Source organism: Bombina bombina, chromosome 2 (assembly GCF_027579735.1).
Source record: "Bombina bombina isolate aBomBom1 chromosome 2, aBomBom1.pri, whole genome shotgun sequence".
Classification (NCBI taxonomy): domain Eukaryota; kingdom Metazoa; phylum Chordata; class Amphibia; order Anura; family Bombinatoridae; genus Bombina; species Bombina bombina.
In genome coordinates, this window is record NC_069500.1 from 445,888,232 (window position 1) to 445,910,291 (window position 22,060).

At 36.4% G+C, this 22,060-nt stretch overlaps 1 protein-coding gene across 2 annotated transcripts in view; it reads right to left on the minus strand.

Moving 5' to 3' along the window:
- LOC128649041 (solute carrier family 2, facilitated glucose transporter member 11-like) overlaps positions 1-3,132 on the minus strand; it is a 296,154-nt gene extending 293,022 nt beyond the window's left edge. For both annotated transcript variants that reach the window (XM_053702080.1, XM_053702079.1), the window contains exon 1: positions 3,018-3,132. Coding sequence is in view for 1 of the 2 variants with exons in the window: in XM_053702079.1 (XP_053558054.1) it covers positions 3,018-3,059 (42 nt within the window). In the remaining variant the exon portion in view is untranslated. The remainder of the gene's footprint in view (positions 1-3,017) is intronic.
- Positions 3,133-22,060: the final 18,928 nt, after the last annotated feature.

Below are 22,060 nucleotides of genomic sequence, written 5' to 3' on the forward strand. Positions count from 1 at the left end.
GGACTCTAATATGCATAGCATGCAATGTACAGTGGTGGGGGGGTAAGCTTCATGTAAGGCAGAAAGTTTTGCATTAGGTGACTGTGACGGATACCGTCCACCCCGACTGGGTAGCTCCGCCAAAGGGTCCCTCCTATACCTAAAACACGCTGCTACGTAGCAGAGGAAGTGATTATAGCAAAGCCCACCCAAATGACTAGACAGGCTAGTATTCAGGTGGAACACAAATAACAACTTAATTGTGGAAAAATACTTCTTTTCTGCACAAACTGATCAAGATAAAGAGCCTTATCAGATACACAGATCTCCCGCCATTCCCCCTCCAGACAGGCTGGCACCCCCCATAGTGTCCATTGTCTTATAGAGTTCAGTGGTAAAGAGGTGGCTATTCCGGGGGAGTGGCACAGTCCTCGGTCCCCAGATGCTACAGTCCAAAAAGCGATGTGATCCCTGCCTGGGGGCCGGAGCTATGGGTGATCAAATGTACACCGGGAAGGCCAAGGGGAAATAGGAGTTGTAGGGGGGTCCGGAACCCCTGGTTCCCAAGAAAGCTCCCCTTCGGCAATCACCCCACCTCTTGCCCTCCCCAAAAGATCGGAGCTCTGGGGGGAAGGGCCGCTGAAGCGTCCTGGTGTAAATGTCAGCGGGTGTTCCAGGGCCCGGGCCATCCGGAAAGGGGTTAGGTGGTCAAAGATCAGCTCTTCCGGGAGGATGTAAAGCACACAAAATACCCAAAACCAAGCGTCTGGGAGTTCTCAAAACCTCTCCATAGTCCAAATCCGGTGAGAAAAGGTGAGGGGCTAGGTAGTAGGGGGGGTGGAGGTTTAACCTTGGCAGCCTGGTATCGGTGACAGTCACACTCCTACTCCATGCTGTGTATGTATGTGTCCAGGAAGGGGAGTATGGTCTGACCATCTGCGCAATTCAGGTGGAGACACTGTATATGAGGCTATAAGCCCCTTGTACACACTAGGGAAGGCAGCTGTGAGAATTGTCTGTTCCTTTACACAGGTATTTGGAATACACTATACCAGTGATAATATTGCTGCACTATCACCTCCCTATTATATATTTATTTGTATGGTCAGACCCTCTGCACAAGTGACAGTTGGGGGGGGGGCACTGTGCCAGTGATCTTATACTCTGCACCATGACTTATATGTTATATAACAGCAGCAAAGGCAGGGTCGGCTCCAGAATGAATGAAATGGGGGTTCATTTTTATTATGAAGCATGTATGAGAGTCAAAATAAGAGCAGACCTACATGTTCTGCAGGAAAGTGTAGCTTCTGGCTGTCTTATCCCCCACTATTAACATTTGGAGAATATGTGCTAAATCACTAGGTAAAAGAATGAAGTCTAAATCCTATGCAGTGCACTAAAACAGAGCCATTCAACTTGAGACCCCCCAGTGCAATAGCTCCTTAAAAACAATTCACCCTTTAATCACCCTGATCCAAAACCCTTAAACTCATTCTCAAATCTCAATCATGTCCCCTAAACAGCCATGCACCCCAAACCCCCAATGCAATTAACCCCTTTGTTTGCAATAGCAGTGAGGATACTAGGTTTTCAGGTACTGTTAAGTTTGTAGATTTAGCTATACCTGTTTCGCAATAACTAACGGATATCAGGCTACTTAATACAACCTATGTACTGTGAACCTATAAGAATATGATTGTATGATATAAATATGTCTATAAATGGCTACCGGCTTCTATCGACGCCTCAAAAGTGCACTGATTTTCTGTTTTATAGCTATATAATGTAACAAATCAAATAATCAAAACACTAAGGGATAGATTACAAGTGATGCACTATTTAGTGCTTTTGCTGTGTACGTGTGTCAAGTGTAAACATCGCTAGAAGTAATCTTTTTGCGCATGCGGGTTAGTACGCATATTACAAGTTGAAAGGACTTCGGATATCGCCACTTTGCTAATGCATTCGCCCCATAGACTTGAATAGAGAGTGTAGAAGAAAAATACACTTGCTCGCTAACCCGAAAGGAGTAATTAATATTAAATATTTTTATATATTTATATTTCACATTCTAATGTTCTTCACATACAAAAAAATATTATTTTTATGTTAAATAAATATTTCTATGCATCTATATATGAAGAATTGATGTACTCCTGACGGGTTTGCACATATAACTCAAAAGGAGTACATTAATTCTTCATGTGCACTAACCCAACATGAGTTATCTTAAGGAGCATTATCTATTTATTTAATATAAAATATTTAAAAATATTAATGAATAATATAAAAAAATATTATAGATGTTCTAAAATATTCTAAAAATACATAGAATATGTATATATGTATATTTGACTGTATCTATAATAATTATTAATAATTATTATTAATATTTTATTCAATATTTCATATTTAGTATTTCAATATATAATATATATATATATATATATATATATATATATATATATATATATATATATATATATATATATATATATATATATATATATTTGGTTATTGGTTATTTCAATCCAAAATTAGAAACAATTGAAATATAAAAAATAGCATATTTATGGCAGAAATAATTGAGAACAATATTAAATGGTAAATGACAGAATACAGAGCACATATGCTACCTTGAAACAGCAGTGTGAATATTTCTTTTATATCTATCTAAAATGTTATATATATCCAAACGTACACATTGTATGAAACCATTATCATTCATATGATATAAATATCTACACCCAGCAACTTACTTTACTTTATAAAAACAGATACTGTAAATAAGTATTACAAATATAACACATAGTATAAATTAAAGTTCATCCCTTTAGGTCTACTTACCAGTATTTAGATTACAAGTATTAATTCTAAAAACAAAAATACAGAAGAATCATCTTACAAGCAGCACTATTCATATTTACAGCATGAACCAGCACAATGATTCTATGACAGAAAGCTTTGTAATATAATGCATTTGCTAAATGGTTTCTCGTGAATTAATTCAATTACATTTTGTATATGTCACTTACCCCGCTTACACTTTTGTTGCTCAATAAGGGAAGATATTCCATTGCTGCTGTTAGTTTACTATAAGCGTTCCTCCTTTATCTAACACAGAAAATTTCTTGTCCCTCTCTTTTCAAATTATTTTCATTCAGTGAAAACAATATCCAGTATTATACTATTGAAATAAACCACGCATGTTAAAATGGATCATGCAAACATAATTTAACACAAGACGCTTTCAGAATAGAGGCAAAGCATGTCAATTTTTTAAAGTCATTTGAGTCTTGGGGAAATATGCCTAATTAGTTATAAAAATTAAAACTTACCTTGTTTATATCCATTTGATTTGCTTTATGGTTTAGTTGTGACTCAGAGATTCTCTTCTTTAATGCATATATTTTGGACTGTGGAATTTCCATGTGACTACTTTTTTCTTTTCTCATATGTCTGATCTTAAACTTGCAATTTCATGGTATTCCCTTGGTCTTTCTCCAATACATAAAGCTTAGAAGCATAAATGAAGCCCTAGACACAATCTTCCAACTCATTCCCACTATGTCTTAGTACATTTGGACACCAGCCAGAGCAAAGGGCAATGTATTAAGATTTTTTGGACAAGTTTCAAAGCATGACAAGAAGAGAAATTAAAATATGTTTGCCTGTGGCTGCACCAAAGATTTGTTCGTAAATCTATTGATTACTGAAACCCAAAACATTTATTTTGTGATTTAGACAGAGCAAACAATTTAAAAAAGTTTCCAATTTACTTTTATGATTACATTTATTACCTAGATAGGTGCCTGGGGAAATACATGACAGGAAAAAGTGCTGCCATCTAGTGTTTTAACAAATGGATAACATTCTTGCAAAACTGATGCCGTTTGTGAGTAATAATGATTTCATTAAAGGGACACTAAAGTCAAAATTAAACTTTCATGATTCAGATAGAGCATGCAATTTTAAACAACATTCTAATTTACTCCTATTATCAATTTTTCTTCCTTCTCTTGGTATCTTTATTTGAAAAGAAGGAATGTAAGCTTAAGAGACGGCCCATTTTTGGTTTAGAACATGGGTTGCACTTGCTTATTGGTAGCTAAATGTAGCCACCAATCAACAAGCGCTAGCCAGGGTACTGAACCAAAAATGGGCCGACTCCTTAGCTTACATTCCTACTTTTTCAAATAAAGATACCAGAAGAACAAAGAAAAATTGACAATAGGAGTAAACTAGAATGTTGCTTAAAATTGCATGCTCTATCTGAATCATGAAAGAAAAAATGTAAATTTAATATCTTTTTAAAACACGTAGATGAATATTTTGTTGTATTTCCACTTTTTGGCACCTTGTTGCAATTTTAAAGATATAATAAACAGTATGTGTTTCACAAATCAAAACCAAACCAGTGAAAACTACAGAATGACATCACCTACAATTAATAGCACATTATTATTCATCAAATTCAAGGGGTGGATAAATCACCCTTCAATAAAACATAACTTTTATCAGGGAATAATACAAAAATATTTATATAAATAAACATAGATTAAAATAATAATGTTAGTCAGTCTTAGGTAAAAAAAAATATCCCTAGTAGATTAGGCTGAATGATGTCATACAAGATTAGGGTGTTTTGCTTATTTACTTACCTAGATACAAATGTAAACCAACATTTTGAGTCATAAAGGCTGTTACCGCTGAAGGAAAAAAAAAACAAAAAAAAAACATTTTTTTTAAATGTTTTTTTATTGAAGTTTTTAAAATATTTTTGAATATTTTTTAATTGAAGTTTTTAGAAAATGTATGTTTGTTCTCAACTAAATGATCAAATCGTCTGTGTCTGACAGGAGCAACTTCTATATCAGTACTGGCGGACAGATATTATTGTACAAAGCATGTCATGTAATTCATTCCAGACAAGGAGTCTGTAGCACTTTATAGCAGCAGTTTTGCAAGTATGCTATAGATTTGCAAGACCACTAGGGAGCAGCACTTTTTCCTGCCATATAGTGTTCCAAACACATGCACACTACCTAGGTATCTCTTCAAAAAGACAGTCAAAATGAAACATTACTCTTATTATCAAATTTGCTTCTATTTTTATTTTGTTATGAATAAAAAACCGACCCAGGTCCATAGACGCTTAGGATTGTGTATATGTTTAGAGATGTGCAGGGAAGGAACTTTCATTTCAGATGAAATTTTCATTCTGAATATTCATTTCCTGCACTAATCGGTTTTCGAATTTTCTTTAAACATTTACATTCATTTTTTTTAGTTAAACAAATGTAAATGTTTTAAACCTACAGGTGAAAAGTTGACCTGTAGCTACAATACTTACCTTAACGCGCTCTGGAGAGAAAGTTAGTGCTAGTCCAGGGCGCTGAGCTCGCTAAGCCACCTGTTAGCGCAGTCAAGGACTTGGCAAGAAGAGGATCGGGCTAGTGCGCTCTCCATAGAGCATTAGGGTAAGTATTAAGCCTTTGAAAGTTATTTAAAGGAAAATAATAAATACTGATGAATTTCATCAGTATTTTTTCGTTTTCTTTACATTTTACTGGTGCATTCATTCGGATAAAATCTGATTTTCGGTACCGATGTGAATTAGTCTGAAAACAATTACACATCTCTAGTCTTTACCCCTCTATGGCAGCAGTGTTTGCAACAATGTATAACATTGCTCTAAACACTGCTGCACATGCTACTGCCAAAGGCCACTTAAGCACATGCACATATCTGAGCTTCTATGAGTCTACCTAGGTTTACTCTTTAACAAAGGATAGAGACCAAAGACAAGTTAATAGTAGAAGTAAGTTGGAACGTTGTTGTTTTTTTAATTGCACACTCTGTCTAAACTATAAATGTTTTAATATCACTGGGCCCTTTTCCAATCCAGTTTCCTGTGCAAACACTTCATACTCAACTTTGGTGTTTGATGAAGTGTAAATTCCATTCTGTGACAATTAAAAAAGATGCTATTTCCATTAGTAATCTTGACCAAGATGCATATGTTATATTACTAGAGAGAGGGAACCAGAAGAGGGTCTGAGAATAGGATTGTGAAGTAGTTGGAGTCTCAGGAGAGGAAAAGATAATCTGAAGATCGATGTAAAAAGGATCTGTAGAAAGTGAATGAAAGAAAATGCTAATATATATATATATATATATATATATATATATATATATATATATATATATATATATATATACACACACACACACAATATTTAAAAGTTTCCTCCCCATAAGACAAAAGATTTGAGTAAAGATTATAATGACTAAGAGCAGCTCCTAATTCATGGTTTAAAGGGAAATTAAACAGTAAATAAATTATATGTATGATATATTTAAAGCAAAGATTAGCCTGAGAATAATACGTAGATATACTTTTACAATTATACTAGTTGCTTACATTTTACTATAAGTGTAAAAGTTACATTTTTCTAATGTATTTTTATTTATATAAAGTATTTGGGGGTTCCATGTTAATATCTAGGCTCCCCTTATCACTTAAAGAGAACGTGCAAGCAAGGCTGAGTGGAATATAGGATTGATAAAGGTACAGTATAGTCAAAATAACACTTTTATTAAATAAATATGCAATTTTAAACAACTTTCCAATTTACTTCTATTACCAATTTTGTGGTGTTCTCTTGGTATCCTTCATTGAAGAATAAACCTAGGTAGGCTCATAGGAGCTCACAAGTGTGCGAGTATCTTTAGCACTCTATAGCATAAGTGTGTGCAACAATGGTGTCGATCACAATCCTTTCGAAAAGATTATCAAATAATTAAATACAAATTCACCATTAACCTTTATGGGAATATTTGTAGATAAATAATTTGATAAGATTTTCTAAGGGACTGTGTTCAACACAAACATTTGAACTAATGTTATACATTGAAAATACTGCTTTAATAGAATGTTAAAGACACGTGCACACTCCTGAGCTCCTATGTGGCTAGCCAAGTTTACTCTTCAACAAAGGAAAACAACATTACAAAGCAAATTTGATAAAAGAAGTGAACTGTAAAGTTATTTAAAATTGCATTCTCTCTCTGAATTAGTAAAGTTTCATTTTGACTTTACTGTCCCTTTAGTAAATATTTCACAGGGTTTCCACATATTCTTATTTGTACACTCTCTTTTATTGACTATTTTATAAATGTCCCTTATTGTTTACAGCACAAGGAATAGATACTGGGAAATCTAGCTTTCAACATGGTGGTTCCATTTACTTTTTAGAAACTGAGAGAAATTGAAAAAGACTAACAATTTTTAGACTTAAATTACAAGAAAATGGGACAAAATAAACAACAAAAGTATGCTGCATAGTTGTTTCCTACAAATAATTCAACATTTTATAGTACAATCTCAATTTTTTTAAAGGGACAGTCTACACCAGAATTGTTATTGTTTTAAAAGATAGATAATCCCTTTATTACCCATTCCCTAAATTTGCAAAACCAACACAGTTATATTAATACACTTTTTACCTCTTTGATTACCTTGTATCTAAGCCTCTGCAAACTGCCCATTATTTCAGTTCTTTTGACAGACATGTATTTTAGCCAATCAATGCTGACTTCTAGGTAACTCAAAGCGCGTGAGCACAGTGTTATCTATATGACACACAAGAACTAGTGGTGAAAAACTGTCAAAATGCATTCATATAAGAGGTGGCCTTCAAGGTCTAAGAAATTAGCATATGAACCTCCTAGGTTTAGCTTTCAACTAAGAATACCAAGAGAACAAAGCAAAATTAATGATAAAAGTGAATTGTAAAGTTGTTTACAATTACATGCCCTATCTGAATCATGAAAGTATATTTGGACTAGACTGTCCCTTTACTGTCCCTTTTTTGAACTTCCCACAAGTTCTCTATATAGGGTAGACAGTGTCAAAGCTCAATGATGATAATATAATTTAATACATGCAGGGTATTAACCCTTAGAGTGCCAACAAAGTTAGATAACATGCCCTGGAAGTGGGCTTCCAGGCCCAAGCATTGCAAATTAAAATGTGGCAGAAAAACACTGATAACCACTGTCTGCATGCGCTGTTAAAATAAAATGATATATTTGTTGACCCTTTTTATCTTTTTGTTATATACCCTCCGTATAACAGCTATAAATCACCCCTCCAGTACACTTATCCAGGAGGGTCCCTGGTGGTCTAGTGGTATGGGGGGCCCCAGCATGTGATCAGCCCCATCACCTGGATGTGCACATTTTACTTGCCACAGAAGAAACTTGCAGCTATAACCTCCGCTTTCCATGCCTAGTAGCAGTGATCTGATTGGTGGGGAGTCCCAAGATGTACCTGTTGATGCCATTATACCAGGCGGGGAGAGTAGTGGTTATAGCTGCAGGTTCCTGCTATTGCAAATGGTAAGTGTTCTGACTAAGCTGTAGTAAAGGGGGTGGCATAAAAAAATCTTGAAAAATACATAAATAAATATTTCATTTTATTTCACTGAAAACAGAAGCCCATGGGACTGTTATCCCCTTCCTTGCCTATAGCACAAAGTAAACTAGTCACCTCTACCAAGTTGCAGGGAAAGGAGGTCAGTAGTAACATAAATGCATTTTTTCCACCCTTTATGCAAATCCTGAAAATATGTCTGGCCTCCAGTGGTAGAAACATTTCTCAAACCCCTGGCACTAAAAGGGTTAAACCAGGGCTTAACAAACCTACCCACCAGGATACCAGTTTCCTTCTTAAAAAGAGATCTGGCGCCTGGATTTGAGAGCTGCGTGCTGGTTTCCTTTGGCAACAATAGCATTCTCTTGAGGCTACACTTGTAAACTAAGAATACAAACATGTGAATAAACGTCCACCCTGGATGCGCCACTATTATAATAAAACGTGCAAAATCAGAAATCAGATATCTAAATATGCGCACCAAAATTACTGATATCTTAGGCCTGTTTACAGTATCCCACCTAACCTGTTGTGGGCAATTAAGGGACACATATAAATGAGCTAATGCACTGATCAAGCAATCACTGGGTCAGATTTCTGAAGAGTGCACTTTTAGTTAAAACTACTTTTATTCATAAAAATTGTCATGAAGATTAAAATCGCATGAGGCAATTGGGGTGGCTTTTGTATATTTTGATATTATCACGTAGGGCGGCGGGCCGGATGATCTAAAGGTATCTGGGCTGACAAGAATATTAAAGAAAAAACGATTTCTCGCTAAGAGGCGTATACTGCATTTTTAGATGGGGAGGAGATGCAGACATTACAAAAGTGCGCAATCAATTTCGTTTTTAAAAAAATCTTACAAAACAAATAATTGAACCATTCACATAAAATTACTCAGGAAAAAATAGTATTGTTAAGGTGCATTCAAAAACGTAAAAAATAAAAATCATATTTTATTAAAGACATAAAATTTGCATGGAAGTTACACAGGAATAAATCATATTAAATATGCACAGTGTAAAGCTCATTGGATGCACAAAAAACACACAGAAATTTGTACAAAATACAAAACGTAATTGTTGTCTTTTTGTAAAATGGGCTTAACATAGGTGTTCAATGGGTGTAAATAAAATTGTCTCTCTAAGCCAACTATAATTCGTTAAAGATTTTCGCACAACAGATCTCATTTTTTTCTTGCAAACTAAAAGGTGGCAAGCTTTTTTAAAAAAACAATCAAAATACTTATAACCCTAATACAAAAACACTTTCTACGAAAATATATAATGTAAGATGCTATACGCAGAAAGCAGCTTAATGTGATCTATATTGGCTGCCGGATTAAATTTTTAAAATGCACCCTCTGCTTACTGCTAACTTCACTCTACAGAGCAAAGTTTCCCTCTCCAGCGAGCTCCATTACTTTTTTTTTTTTTTTTTTTTTTTAATATTTTTTTATTGAGGTAATAAGTAAATACAATAAACACAAAATACGTCCACATGACATCAAATATAGATAGTACAACTTCACAGCTCCCCAACAGAGAGTAGGTTTGATCTAAAGCTTTAAAGTAGCAATATTGCAGTGACAATTGTCCTCATTTCTAAATATGTATACATAAAGATCTTAACCAGATATAGTGACAAGATCAATATGAGGCATGTAATGTCTGGAGATAGTTAAGGAAGGATATCTACGAATATGGATCTAGAGGAGTAAGCTGTGTGAAGTGGGAGTGATGGGATGGGTTCTTATGTGAAGAAGAAGGATGGCTAGGACTAACAAGTATTAAACCTCTTTTGAAACCTTTGAATTGAAGAGTATTGAAAAAGGCCCCTCTATTATTATGGCGATCAAGTAATAATGTATTTGTTCTAAGGGATTGAAGTAACAGGGGGGTTAGTATGGTAGTTTTAATTAGGGGAAGGGATGTTCAGCGGACCATAGCCGCTCTAAAAGGGGGAAAGTGGGGGGGCGGAGCCTATAAAGATGTGAATGTGGGATGGTTGTGGGAGTTCTAGATGTATCTGCGAATAGAGCCTTTGGAGTGGTTCCCTAGAGGAATTACCCATGGGAAATTATACCAGTATATACTGAGGGTAGTCTGGCACAAATGCTTAGTCAGGTGTGGGGCCAATGATATGTGTGAAAAATAGGAAAGTGTGGGGAATATATAGGGGAGTTGTTAGCCGGGGGACTGTTCCTATGGGATTTTATTTCCATTAGCATTGGGCTATAATAGTGGTAGTCTCAGGAATGTAGATGGAATTATAGCTGAATCAAATTTTCCATAAGTATTCCGATACTAGGGGTTAAGAGGAAAATGGAGTTAGTAATTTTGTATAAGATATAATGTAGTATAGCAATTATGATATATATAGCGAGGGCATAATATAGTATCCTAAAGGATAAATCAGCACAAAATATCAATTGAGGAGTGCAATACTTTGCCGGAGATAGATATATCAATAGCATGTGGCCATAGTTGCATATGACGGTATGTAAAATGTAAAAAAAACAAAAAAACAAAATGGAAGAATATATGGCAAACTGAAAGCCTAACTTACAGTCTATATAGAAAAAAAGAGATTAATGTAGAGAGGAAGGTATTCTTATAAGATATAAGTCTTATAGCAGACAAAGGGAGTGAACTGTAGCTAAATAACTGCGTTCATGTGTAGTAAATAGAATAAGTAGACATATAATATACACAAAAATGTAGGTAGTAGCTATTAGCTAGATAATGCAATTTCCCCCATATTGTGAGATAGACAAATAGAATTACATCTATGATGTGATACAGGGCAAATATAGGCTAGTGGGATGCAATATAGGGCAAATATAGGCTAGCTTGACGACTACAGACTTACAACATTCAAAATATAATATTAAACAGTAGAGAACCTATAATAACATAGCTTATCTCACCTTTTAGTTAGGGAGAGAGTATGGACAACGCTTTAGAGAAAATAAACTGCACATATAAGCACTTCTATCTGTTGAACAAAGTAATCCTATATGTAAAATTCGATGTGAACCTATATATATATACAAAGACATATATTGATACACATGGATGCACGTATAGATACATATAAACATACATAGAGAGTGTAAAAAAGTGTGCAGTGGAATGAGGGAGAGTTCAACCTTCTGCTCCAGAGAATTGCAACCCATGTTCTTTCCAACTTATGAACTTGGACAGCTAACTTGGGACAGTTTATAGGTTATAACTTGTAAGGGAGAAAAGTAAAAGAAGAAAAATTCAACAAAAGACCCACAACTGTAAACAATAGTGCTATAACCTGACAAAACTGAGAGCCCCGTAAAAAAGCTAAATGATCACACTGGGATATTCTGACATAGGCTAGGATATATATCAGCCGATACCATTTCTATTCTCATATGGTACCTTGTATGCTAAAGCCCAGAACGTATCGTGTAGAGAACAGGACTTGTAAGCTAAGGGGGTGAGTACGCTCTTAGTAAATGAGCAGAAGATAGTCCCCAAGTCTTTGTCTCTAGCAACCGGTACCTCCGTGGCCATGAGGGGAGTGGTATGGAAGGGCTCTGAAGTTCCAACATGAGGGCCAACTGCTGTCGTCTGATGGGAGGCTGGGGTCCATCTTAGAATCTTAGGATGTTCCGAGGTTCCCTGCGGCGGCTGGAGAGAGGTGGAGGTGCCTGCAATAACAGGTAAGATGTCGACTGAGATTGAAGTCCTGAGCAGCCCATGTAGATCCCGAAGAGGTACGATCTCTTTAATAGGAGATCGCTGCGGCTCCAATGCTGCACCCTTCGTGCATGATGTATACTCAGCTAAGCCTAGCATTTCCGACTGCTGTAGGAAGGGTATCTTATGTTCCGGCATCATCATTAGGAGCGGGACTGGGTAATCTTGATGGTAAGGTAAGGCTTTCCTACTTGTGTCCTCAGATGTGAGCCCAGAATTAAATTGCGATTTCACGGCAGCCTCCATCTCTGCAGGTATGGTTATCGGAGTACACCGAGCTGAGGTTTGGCCCAGACCGTCGCCCTCTCGATTCAGTGTGAGTCTGTGAGAGGAGAGCTCCGGGGTTTCCTGATCTCCAGATGCGAAAGTAGTAGAGGACTCGTTGTTCTGGACTAGATCAGATCGCTCAGCTGCAAGATTCAGCGGCGATGTATAAGCAGAGAATAGTAATTGTATATCTTCCTTCATACTTCGGTAATGTCTCTCCAAGAGTTGTTGGGTGTGTTGTTCCCAGGCTTCCAGAGCTTCCATGTCAGCAGAGTTATTCAAGTATGAGTGCTGTAGTTACACGTGGCAAGGTTTAAAAGGAGGTATCAATATTATGGTCCAAAAATAAAGTATTTTCGGTTTCCCTATATTTAGGACTATTAAAACTTATGTTTCCCTGAGCCTTAGTATAAGTTTGAGCTCTTTTAATGCAAATTAATCTAGGAAATTATAGCTGAGAGCTCAGAGCTACAGAAAACACGTCCTGCTACCTCGATAGTTGGCTCCGCCCCCCGAGCTCCATTACTTTTAATAGGAGACCTCTCGGCACTCACAGGGACTGCCCCTTTTTATGATAATTCCATCAGGGCAGCCTCTGCAAGGGTCGTCAAGAAAAACCACTTCTGATCTTGCGAAGTTTAAATCATCAGACCCTCAGAACCAAACCCAGTTGTAATACCTAATTGTCTTAAAGCCAGATTAAAGTTGCGCACTATTTTATTCTTTCGCTCGCGCACAAACACAGATGGAAGTAAACTTTACTGTGTTTTTATTTACATTTAAAAATTATTAAAATTGAATAAATATAAATTTTTAAGTTTAACTCCTTGCACCTAAATTACGTAGATCTATGTCATGTGGTACATAGCCCATTTTTAAGGGAGAGGAAGGGATGGGGCGCTGCACTACAGAAAAAGGTTGGGATGGGGGCCTTAAATAACAATCACAGGGAGGGGGTACCACTACACTACAGAAAAAAAAGAAATTATAAATAACTTAAAAAAATATAAATAAAAAAATAATAATTGGGTACTGGCAGACCGCTACACTGCAGGAAAAACATTTATAAAAAATAAAAAAGCCCTAAACTGCATACTTCAGACTGTCTGCCAGTACCTAAGATGGTCGCAATGAGCGTGGGGGGGGGGGGGGCTATTTGGGAAAGATCAGGGTGGTGAGAGGTGTCAGGTAGGAGAGTAATACCTACATTACTATACTATTTCCTTTACCAGCTAACTAATTAACTCCTTCCCTGAAGAATTGTGGGATGCATCTGCAATTAGTGGCCTTCTAATTACCAAAAAAACAATGGCAAAGCCATGCATGCCTGCTATTTCCGAACAAAAGGGATCCCTGAGAAGCTTTTACAATAATTTGTGTCATGATTGCACAAGGAATATGTAAATGATTTCAGTGAGAAACTCAGTTTATGTAAATTAACAAAAAATTTTTATGATTGCATATATACACTTGAATACATATACAGTATATACACTCCTATATAAACACACCACAAGCAAAAAGATTATGACTCATTGAAGGCTCAGATGATCGTTTTTTAGCAATAAAGTATTTTTTATTAAGGTCTTTTTATTTTACATAATGCTATTGCACACTTAATAGACTACAGTATAGTGTAAACATATCTTTTATATGCACTGGGAAAGAAACAAATCATTGTGACTCACTTTATTGCTCTATTCACTTTATTCCGGGGGGTCTGGAACCGAACCCACCATATCTCCGAGGTACACCTGTACTTACAATGTGCTTGGTACAACTTTTTTTTTACTGCTTACACTTTATGCCTGGTCTTCACTCGCGCTATCCCGCTGAGTACAAATTTTATTTGCGCTTGTGCATACCCATTTACTAATCAGTACGCAAGTTAGCATGGTCACGATATTGCTTATCCCGACCCACGCTAAATTTAGCATGCAACTTGTAATCTAACCCTATTTCTTTTCAAAGTATTACTTTTTTTATTTGTAAGTAACCCTTTATGTGAAAATATTTTTATATTTAATATAAACTTATTAAACTTAGTTTAACATTTAAACAAAAGTTGTAAAATCTTTTATAACAAGAAATATATTGTGTTTGAGGTGTCAATTGTAATTAAAAAAGATCATGCTGATTTCTTGTACTTTTCATAAATATAACCTATTGGAAATTTTCAGATCTGATTTACAAAATCTATTAATACTATATAAGAACGTAATATGCTATTTAAAACATAAATGTCTGTACAATGTTTAGGTATTGACTGAGTTATATTTCCTTTCTTCAGTCTAACAAAACAATTACTACAACATAAGGATTTGTTTACATGTATTATAGCAGCCGCTATTTTAATTTTCTGAAGTTTAAAGGGCTATTTAACACAAAAAATACTTAACACAATAATTTATTCAAAGAATAGCCTGAGATTTATATGCAGATTAATCTTTTACAATTATTTTACTGGTCTACAATATCAGGATAAGTAACATTGTAACACAGTGGTAGAGATAACATTTGTGAATATGTAAAGTCATAGTAAAAATCACAAATACACACTAGTACACAAGAACACTATTATACTATAGCACTTTTTTACTGTTATTCTTGAATTCTTCTTTTTTTTATGAAAATACAATAAAAGGTCTTTTTCTATGTACATTGCAATTGGCTTAAAATAATTGTTCTAAATTTTCTCAAGAAAATGTCCTCCTTATAGCAGAATTTTGATTCTGTAGGAATAGGAAGAATGTCAAGTGTGACCTGAGTACATCAATAGCAAACATACACAAATCCAATATAACACCAAAATTGTAAACATTTCCTTAAGGTGAACTCCTTAAAAAATATAACATTTTACAATTTCTTTGAAATATTTGCCCAAGAATTGGCTTAAAAATGAGTGTTTCACATGAACTTCAAGAAAAAAATGGTAAAATATAAAAAGGATGGTACTAAAAAAGAAGTAGCTATTACTAGTAATCAGAAATCCGAATGGAACAATCCCCCTGGTACTACATTTTAGACAGAAAATGAGATTACATCAACAAAAAAACAAGAAAATGAGGGCCTGAAATCTGGTACAATTGTTCTTTTAAAATAACTTTTATGAATTAAATTAAAAGGAAAGGAGCATCTACAAAATCATCCCTATAAATAACTGAGTAATGGTAAAATAACAGTACTGCCTCCGAGTACAAATAATTACTCCACACTGAGCCTCTAATCAGCAGAAGTCCAAACTAGAACAAACCAAACTAAAGGGATAAGGTGAGAATAAGGCACAAACTAATGCACCCCTCATTTTCCTGGCAGCATCAGGTGAGGGTACTACATGGGCAAAGTAGGTATAAACATAACACAAAAGGACAGCTACACACTTTGGCAAGTAAATAGACCTTTCTTTCATGTAATTAGCAAGAGTCCATGAGCTAGTGACGTATGGGATATACATTCCTACCAGGAGGGGCAAAGTTTCCCAAACCTCAAAATGCCTATAAATACACCCCTCACCACACCCACAATTCAGTTTTACAAACTTTGCCTCCGATGGAGGTGGTGAAGTAAGTTTGTGCTAGATTCTACGTTGATATGCGCTCCGCAGCAGGTTGGAGCCCGGTTTTCCTCTCAGCGTGCAGTGAATGTCAGAGTGATGTGAGGAGAGTATTGCCTATTTGAATTCAATGATCTCCTTCTACGGGGTCTATTTCATAGGTTCTCTGTTATCGGTCGTAGAGATTCATCTCTTACCTCCCTTTTCAGATCGACGATATACTCTTATATATACCATTACCTCTGCTGATTCTCGTTTCAGTACTGGTTTGGCTTTCTACAAACATGTAGATGAGTGTCCTGGGGTAAGTAAATCTTATTTTCTGTGACACTCTAAGCTATGGTTGGGCACTTTGTTTATAAAGTTCTAAATATATGTATTCAAACATTTATTTGCCTTGACTCAGAATGTTCAACTTTCCTTATTTTTCAGACAGTCAGTTTCATTTTTGGGATTATGCATTTGAATTATTCATTTTTTTCTTACCTTCAAAAATTTGACTCTTTTTTCCCTGTGGGCTGTTAGGCTCGCGGGGGCTGAAAATGCTTCATTTTATTGCGTCATTCTTGGCGCGGACTTTTTTGGCGCAAAAATTATTTTCCGTTTCCGGCGTCATACGTGTCGCCGAAAGTTGCGTCATTTTTTGACAATATTTTGCGCCAAAAATGTCGGCGTTCCGGATGTGGCGTCATTTTTGGCGCCAAAAGCATTTAGGCGCCAAATAATGTGGGCGTCTTATTTGGCGCTAAAAAATATGGGCGTCGCTTTTGTCTCCACATTATTTAAGTCTCATTTTTCATTGCTTCTGGTTGCTAGAAGCTTGTTCTTTGGCATTTTTTCCCATTCCTGAAACTGTCATTTAAGGAATTTGATCAATTTTGCTTTATATGTTGTTTTTTCTCTTACATATTGCAAGATGTCTCACGTTGCATCTGAGTCAGAAGATACTACAGGAAAATCGCTGTCTAGTGCTGGATCTACCAAAGCTAAGTGTATCTGCTGTAAACTTTTGGTAGCTATTCCTCCGGCTGTTGTTTGTATTAATTGTCATGACAAACTTGTTAATGCAGATAATATTTCCTTTAGTAAAGTACCATTGTCTGTTGCAGTTCCTTCAACATCTAAGGTGCAGAACACCTTAGATGATTTTAAGAGATTTTGTTTCTGAATCCATCAAGAAGGCTATGTCTGTTATTTCTCCTTCTAGTAAACGTAAAAAATCTTTTAAAACTTCTCTCCCTACAGATGAATTTTTAAATGAACATCATCATTCTGATTCTGATGACTCTTCTGGTTCAGAGGATTCTGTTTCAGAGATTGATGCTGATAAATCTTCATATTTATTTAAAATGGAATTTATTCGTTCTTTACTTAAAGAAGTATTAATTGCTTTAGAAATAGAGGATTCTGGTCCTCTTGATACTAATTCTAAACGTTTAGATAAGGTATTTAAATCTCCTGTGGTTATTCAAGAAGTTTTTCCTGTACCTAATGCTATTTCTGCAGTAATTTCCAAAGAATGGGATAAATTGGGTAATTCATTTACTCCTTCTAAACGTTTTAAGCAATTATATCCTGTACCGTCTGACAGGTTAGATTTTTGGGACAAAATCCCTAAAGTTGATGGGGCTATTTCTACCCTTGCTAAACGTACTACCATTCCTACGTCAGATGGTACTTCGTTTAAAGATCCTTTAGATAGGAAAATTGAATCCTTTCTAAGAAAAGCTTATCTGTGTTCAGGTAATCTTCTTAGACCTGCTATATCTTTGGCTGATGTTGCTGCAGCTTCAACTTTTTGGTTGGAAACTTTAGCGCAACAAGTAACAAATCATGATTCTCATGATATTATTCTTCTTCTTCAGCATGCTAATAATTTTATCTGTGATGCCATTTTTTATATTATCAGAGTTGATGTCAGGTTTATGTCTCTAGCTATTTTAGCTAGAAGAGCTTTATGGCTTAAGACTTGGAATGCTGATATGGCTTCTAAATCAACTCTACTTTCCATTTCTTTCCAGGGTAACAAATTATTTGGTTCTCAGTTGGATTCTATTATCTCAACTGTTACTGGTGGGAAAGGAACTTTTTTACCACAGGATAAAAAATCTAAAGGTAAAAACAGGGCTAATAATCGTTTTCGTTCCTTTCGTTTCAACAAAGAACAAAAGCCTGATCCTTCATCCTCAGGAGCAGTTTCAGTTTGGAAACCATCTCCAGTCTGGAATAAATCCAAGCCTGCTAGAAAGGCAAAGCCTGCTTCTAAGTCTACATGAAGGTGTGGCCCTCATTCCAGCTCAGCTGGTAGGGGGCAGGTTACGTTTTTTCAAAGAAATTTGGATCAATTCTGTTCACAATCTTTGGATTCAGAACATTGTTTCAGAAGGGTACAGAATTGGTTTCAAGATGAGACCTCCTGCAAAGAGATTTTTTCTTTCCCGTGTCCCAGTAAATCCAGTGAAAGCTCAAGCATTTCTGAATTGTGTTTCAGATCTAGAGTTGGCTGGAGTAATTATGCCAGTTCCAGTTCCGGAACAGGGGATGGGGTTTTATTCAAATCTCTTCATTGTACCAGTTCTGGATCTAAAAATATTGAATCATTATGTAAGGATACCAACGTTCAAGATGGTAACTGTAAGGACTATCTTGCCTTTTGTTCAGCAAGGGAATTATATGTCCACAATAGATTTACAGGATGCATATCTGCATATTCCGATTCATCCAGATCATTATCAGTTCCTGAGATTCTCTTTTCTGGACAAGCATTACCAGTTTGTGGCTCTACTGTTTGGCCTAGCTACAGCTCCAAGAATTTTTACAAAGGTTCTCGGTGCCCTTCTGTCTGTAATCAGAGAACAGGGTATTGTGGTATTTCCTTATTTGGACGATATCTTGGTACTTGCTCAGTCTTTACATTTAGCAGAATCTCATACGAATCGACTTGTGTTGTTTCTTCAAGATCATGGTTGGAGGATCAATTTACCAAAAAGTTATTTGATTCCTCAGACAAGGGTAACCTTTCTGGGTTTCCAGATAGATTCAGTGTCCATGACTCTGTCTTTAACAGACAAGAGACGTCTAAAATTGATTGCAGCTTGTCGAAACCTTCAGTCACAATCATTCCCTTCGGTAGCCTTATGCATGGAAATTCTAGGTCTTATGACTGCTGCATCGGACGCGATCCCCTTTGCTCGTTTTCACATGCGACCTCTTCAGCTCTGTATGCTGAATCAATGGTGCAAGGATTACACAAAGATATCTCAATTAATATCTTTAAAACCGATTGTTCGACACTCTCTAACGTGGTGGACAGATCACCATCGTTTAATTCAGGGGGCTTCTTTTGTGCTTCAGACCTGGACTGTAATTTCAACAGATGCAAGTCTCACAGGTTGGGGAGCTGTGTGGGGATCTCTGACGGCACAAGGAGTTTGGGAATCTCAGGAGGTGAGATTACCGATCAATATTTTGGAACTCCGTGCAATTTTCAGAGCTCTTCAGTTTTGGCCTCTTCTGAAGAGAGAATCGTTCATTTGTTTTCAGACAGACAATGTCACAACTGTGGCATACATCAATCATCAAGGAGGGACTCACAGTCCTCTGGCTATGAAAGAAGTATCTCGAATTTTGGTTTGGGCGGAATCCAGCTCCTGTCTAATCTCTGCGGTTCATATCCCAGGTATAGACAATTGGGAAGCGGATTATCTCAGTCGCCAAACGTTGCATCCGGGCGAATGGTCTCTTCACCCAGAGATATTTCTCCAGATTGTTCAAATGTGGGAACTTCCAGAAATAGATCTGATGGCATCTCATCTAAACAAGAAACTTCCCAGGTATCTGTCCAGATCCCGGGATCCTCAGGCGGAGGCAGTGGATGCATTATCACTTCCTTGGAAGTATCATCCTGCCTATATCTTTCCGCCTCTAGTTCTTCTTCCAAGAGTAATCTCCAAGATTCTGAAGGAATGCTCGTTTGTTCTGCTGGTAGCTCCGGCATGGCCTCACAGGTTTTGGTATGCGGATCTTGTCCGGATGGCCTCTTGCCAACCGTGGACTCTTCCGTTAAGACCAGACCTTCTGTCTCAAGGTCCTTTTTTCCATCAGGATCTGAAATCCTTAAATTTAAAGGTATGGAGATTGAACGCTTGATTCTTGGTCAAAGAGGTTTCTCTGACTCTGTGATTAATACTATGTTACAGGCTCGTAAATCTGTATCTAGAGAGATATATTATAGAGTCTGGAAGACTTATATTTCTTGGTGTCTTTCTCATCATTTTTCTTGGCATTCTTTTAGAATACCGAGAATATTACAGTTTCTTCATGATGGTTTAGATAAGGGTTTGTCCGCAAGTTCCTTGAAAGGACAAATCTCTGCTCTTTCTGTTCTTTTTCACAGAAAGATTGCTATTCTTCCTGATATTCTTTGTTTTGTACAAGCTTTGGTTCGTATAAAACCTGTCATTAAGTCAATTTCTCCTCCTTGGAGTTTGAATTTGGTTCTGGGGGCTCTTCAAGCTCCTCCATTTGAACCTATGCATTCATTGGACATTAAATTACTTTCTTGGAAAGTTTTGTTCCTTTTGGCCATCTCTTCTGTCAGAAGAGTTTCTTGTGAGTCTCCTTTTCTGATTTTTCATCAGGATAAGGCGGTGTTGCGAACTTCTTTTGAATTTTTACCTAAAGTTGTGAATTCCAACAACATTAGTAGAGAAATTGTGGTTCCTTCATTATGTCCTAATCCTAAGAATTCTAAGGAGAAATCGTTGCATTCTTTGGATGTTGTTAGAGCTTTGAAATATTATGTTGAAGCTACTAAATCTTTCCGAAAGACTTCTAGTCTATTTGTTATCTTTTCCGGTTCTAGAAAAGGCCAGAAAGCTTCTGCCATTTCTTTGGCATCTTGGTTGAAATCTTTAATTCATCTTGCCTATGTTGAGTCGGGTAAAACTCCGCCTCAGAGGATTACAGCTCATTCTACTAGGTCAGTTTCTACTTCCTGGGCGTTTAGGAATGAAGCTTCGGTCGATCAGATTTGCAAAGCAGCAACTTGGTCCTCTTTGCATACTTTTACTAAGTTCTACCATTTTGATGTATTTTCTTCTTCTGAAGCAGTTTTTGGTAGAAAAGTACTTCAGGGAGCGGTTTCAGTTTGAATCTTCTGCTTATGTTTTTCATTAAACTTTATTTTGGGTGTGGATTATTTTCAGCAGGAATTGGCTGTCTTTATTTTATCCCTCCCTCTCTAGTGACTCTTGTGTGGAAAGATCCACATCTTGGGTAATCATTATCCCATACGTCACTAGCTCATGGACTCTTGCTAATTACATGAAAGAAAACATAATTTATGTAAGAACTTACCTGATAAATTCATTTCTTTCATATTAGCAAGAGTCCATGAGGCCCGCCCTTTTTTTGTGGTGGTTTTGATTTTGTATAAAGCACAATTATTCCAATTCCTTATTTTATATGCTTTCGCACTTTTTTATCACCCCACTTCTTGGCTATTCGTTAAACTGAATTGTGGGTGTGGTGAGGGGTGTATTTATAGGCATTTTGAGGTTTGGGAAACTTTGCCCCTCCTGGTAGGAATGTATATCCCATACGTCACTAGCTCATGGACTCTTGCTAATATGAAAGAAATGAATTTATCAGGTAAGTTCTTACATAAATTATGTTTTCTCAAGCTGAAAACTCCAAACCTCAAGATTTTCAGCACAAGAGATGCCCATTTATGGCCTTCATTCTCTACAGAAGCAAACTTTACAGCTTTTGATTGGCTGAATTACTCTGCTTCTGGAAGAGAAGAATCAATGGAGGGTTAGTAGGGTATTAAAGGCAAAAGGGTTTAGTTTTAGAAAATAATACATTAACTTTATTTTATTTTTTACAGGACCCACAAGGTAAGTACATAATCAGTTTACTTCATGTCTGGTCATATGCATTAGAGCTGGTGTGCTAGGAGAGTGTGTGCAAAAGAAACATAGATTTTGACAACAGATAAGAACCATGGGCCCAACAAGTCTGACCAATATTTCCTAAAAGTATAAACTTATCTAGTGTGTAGGATAGTGTTATGCTTATCCC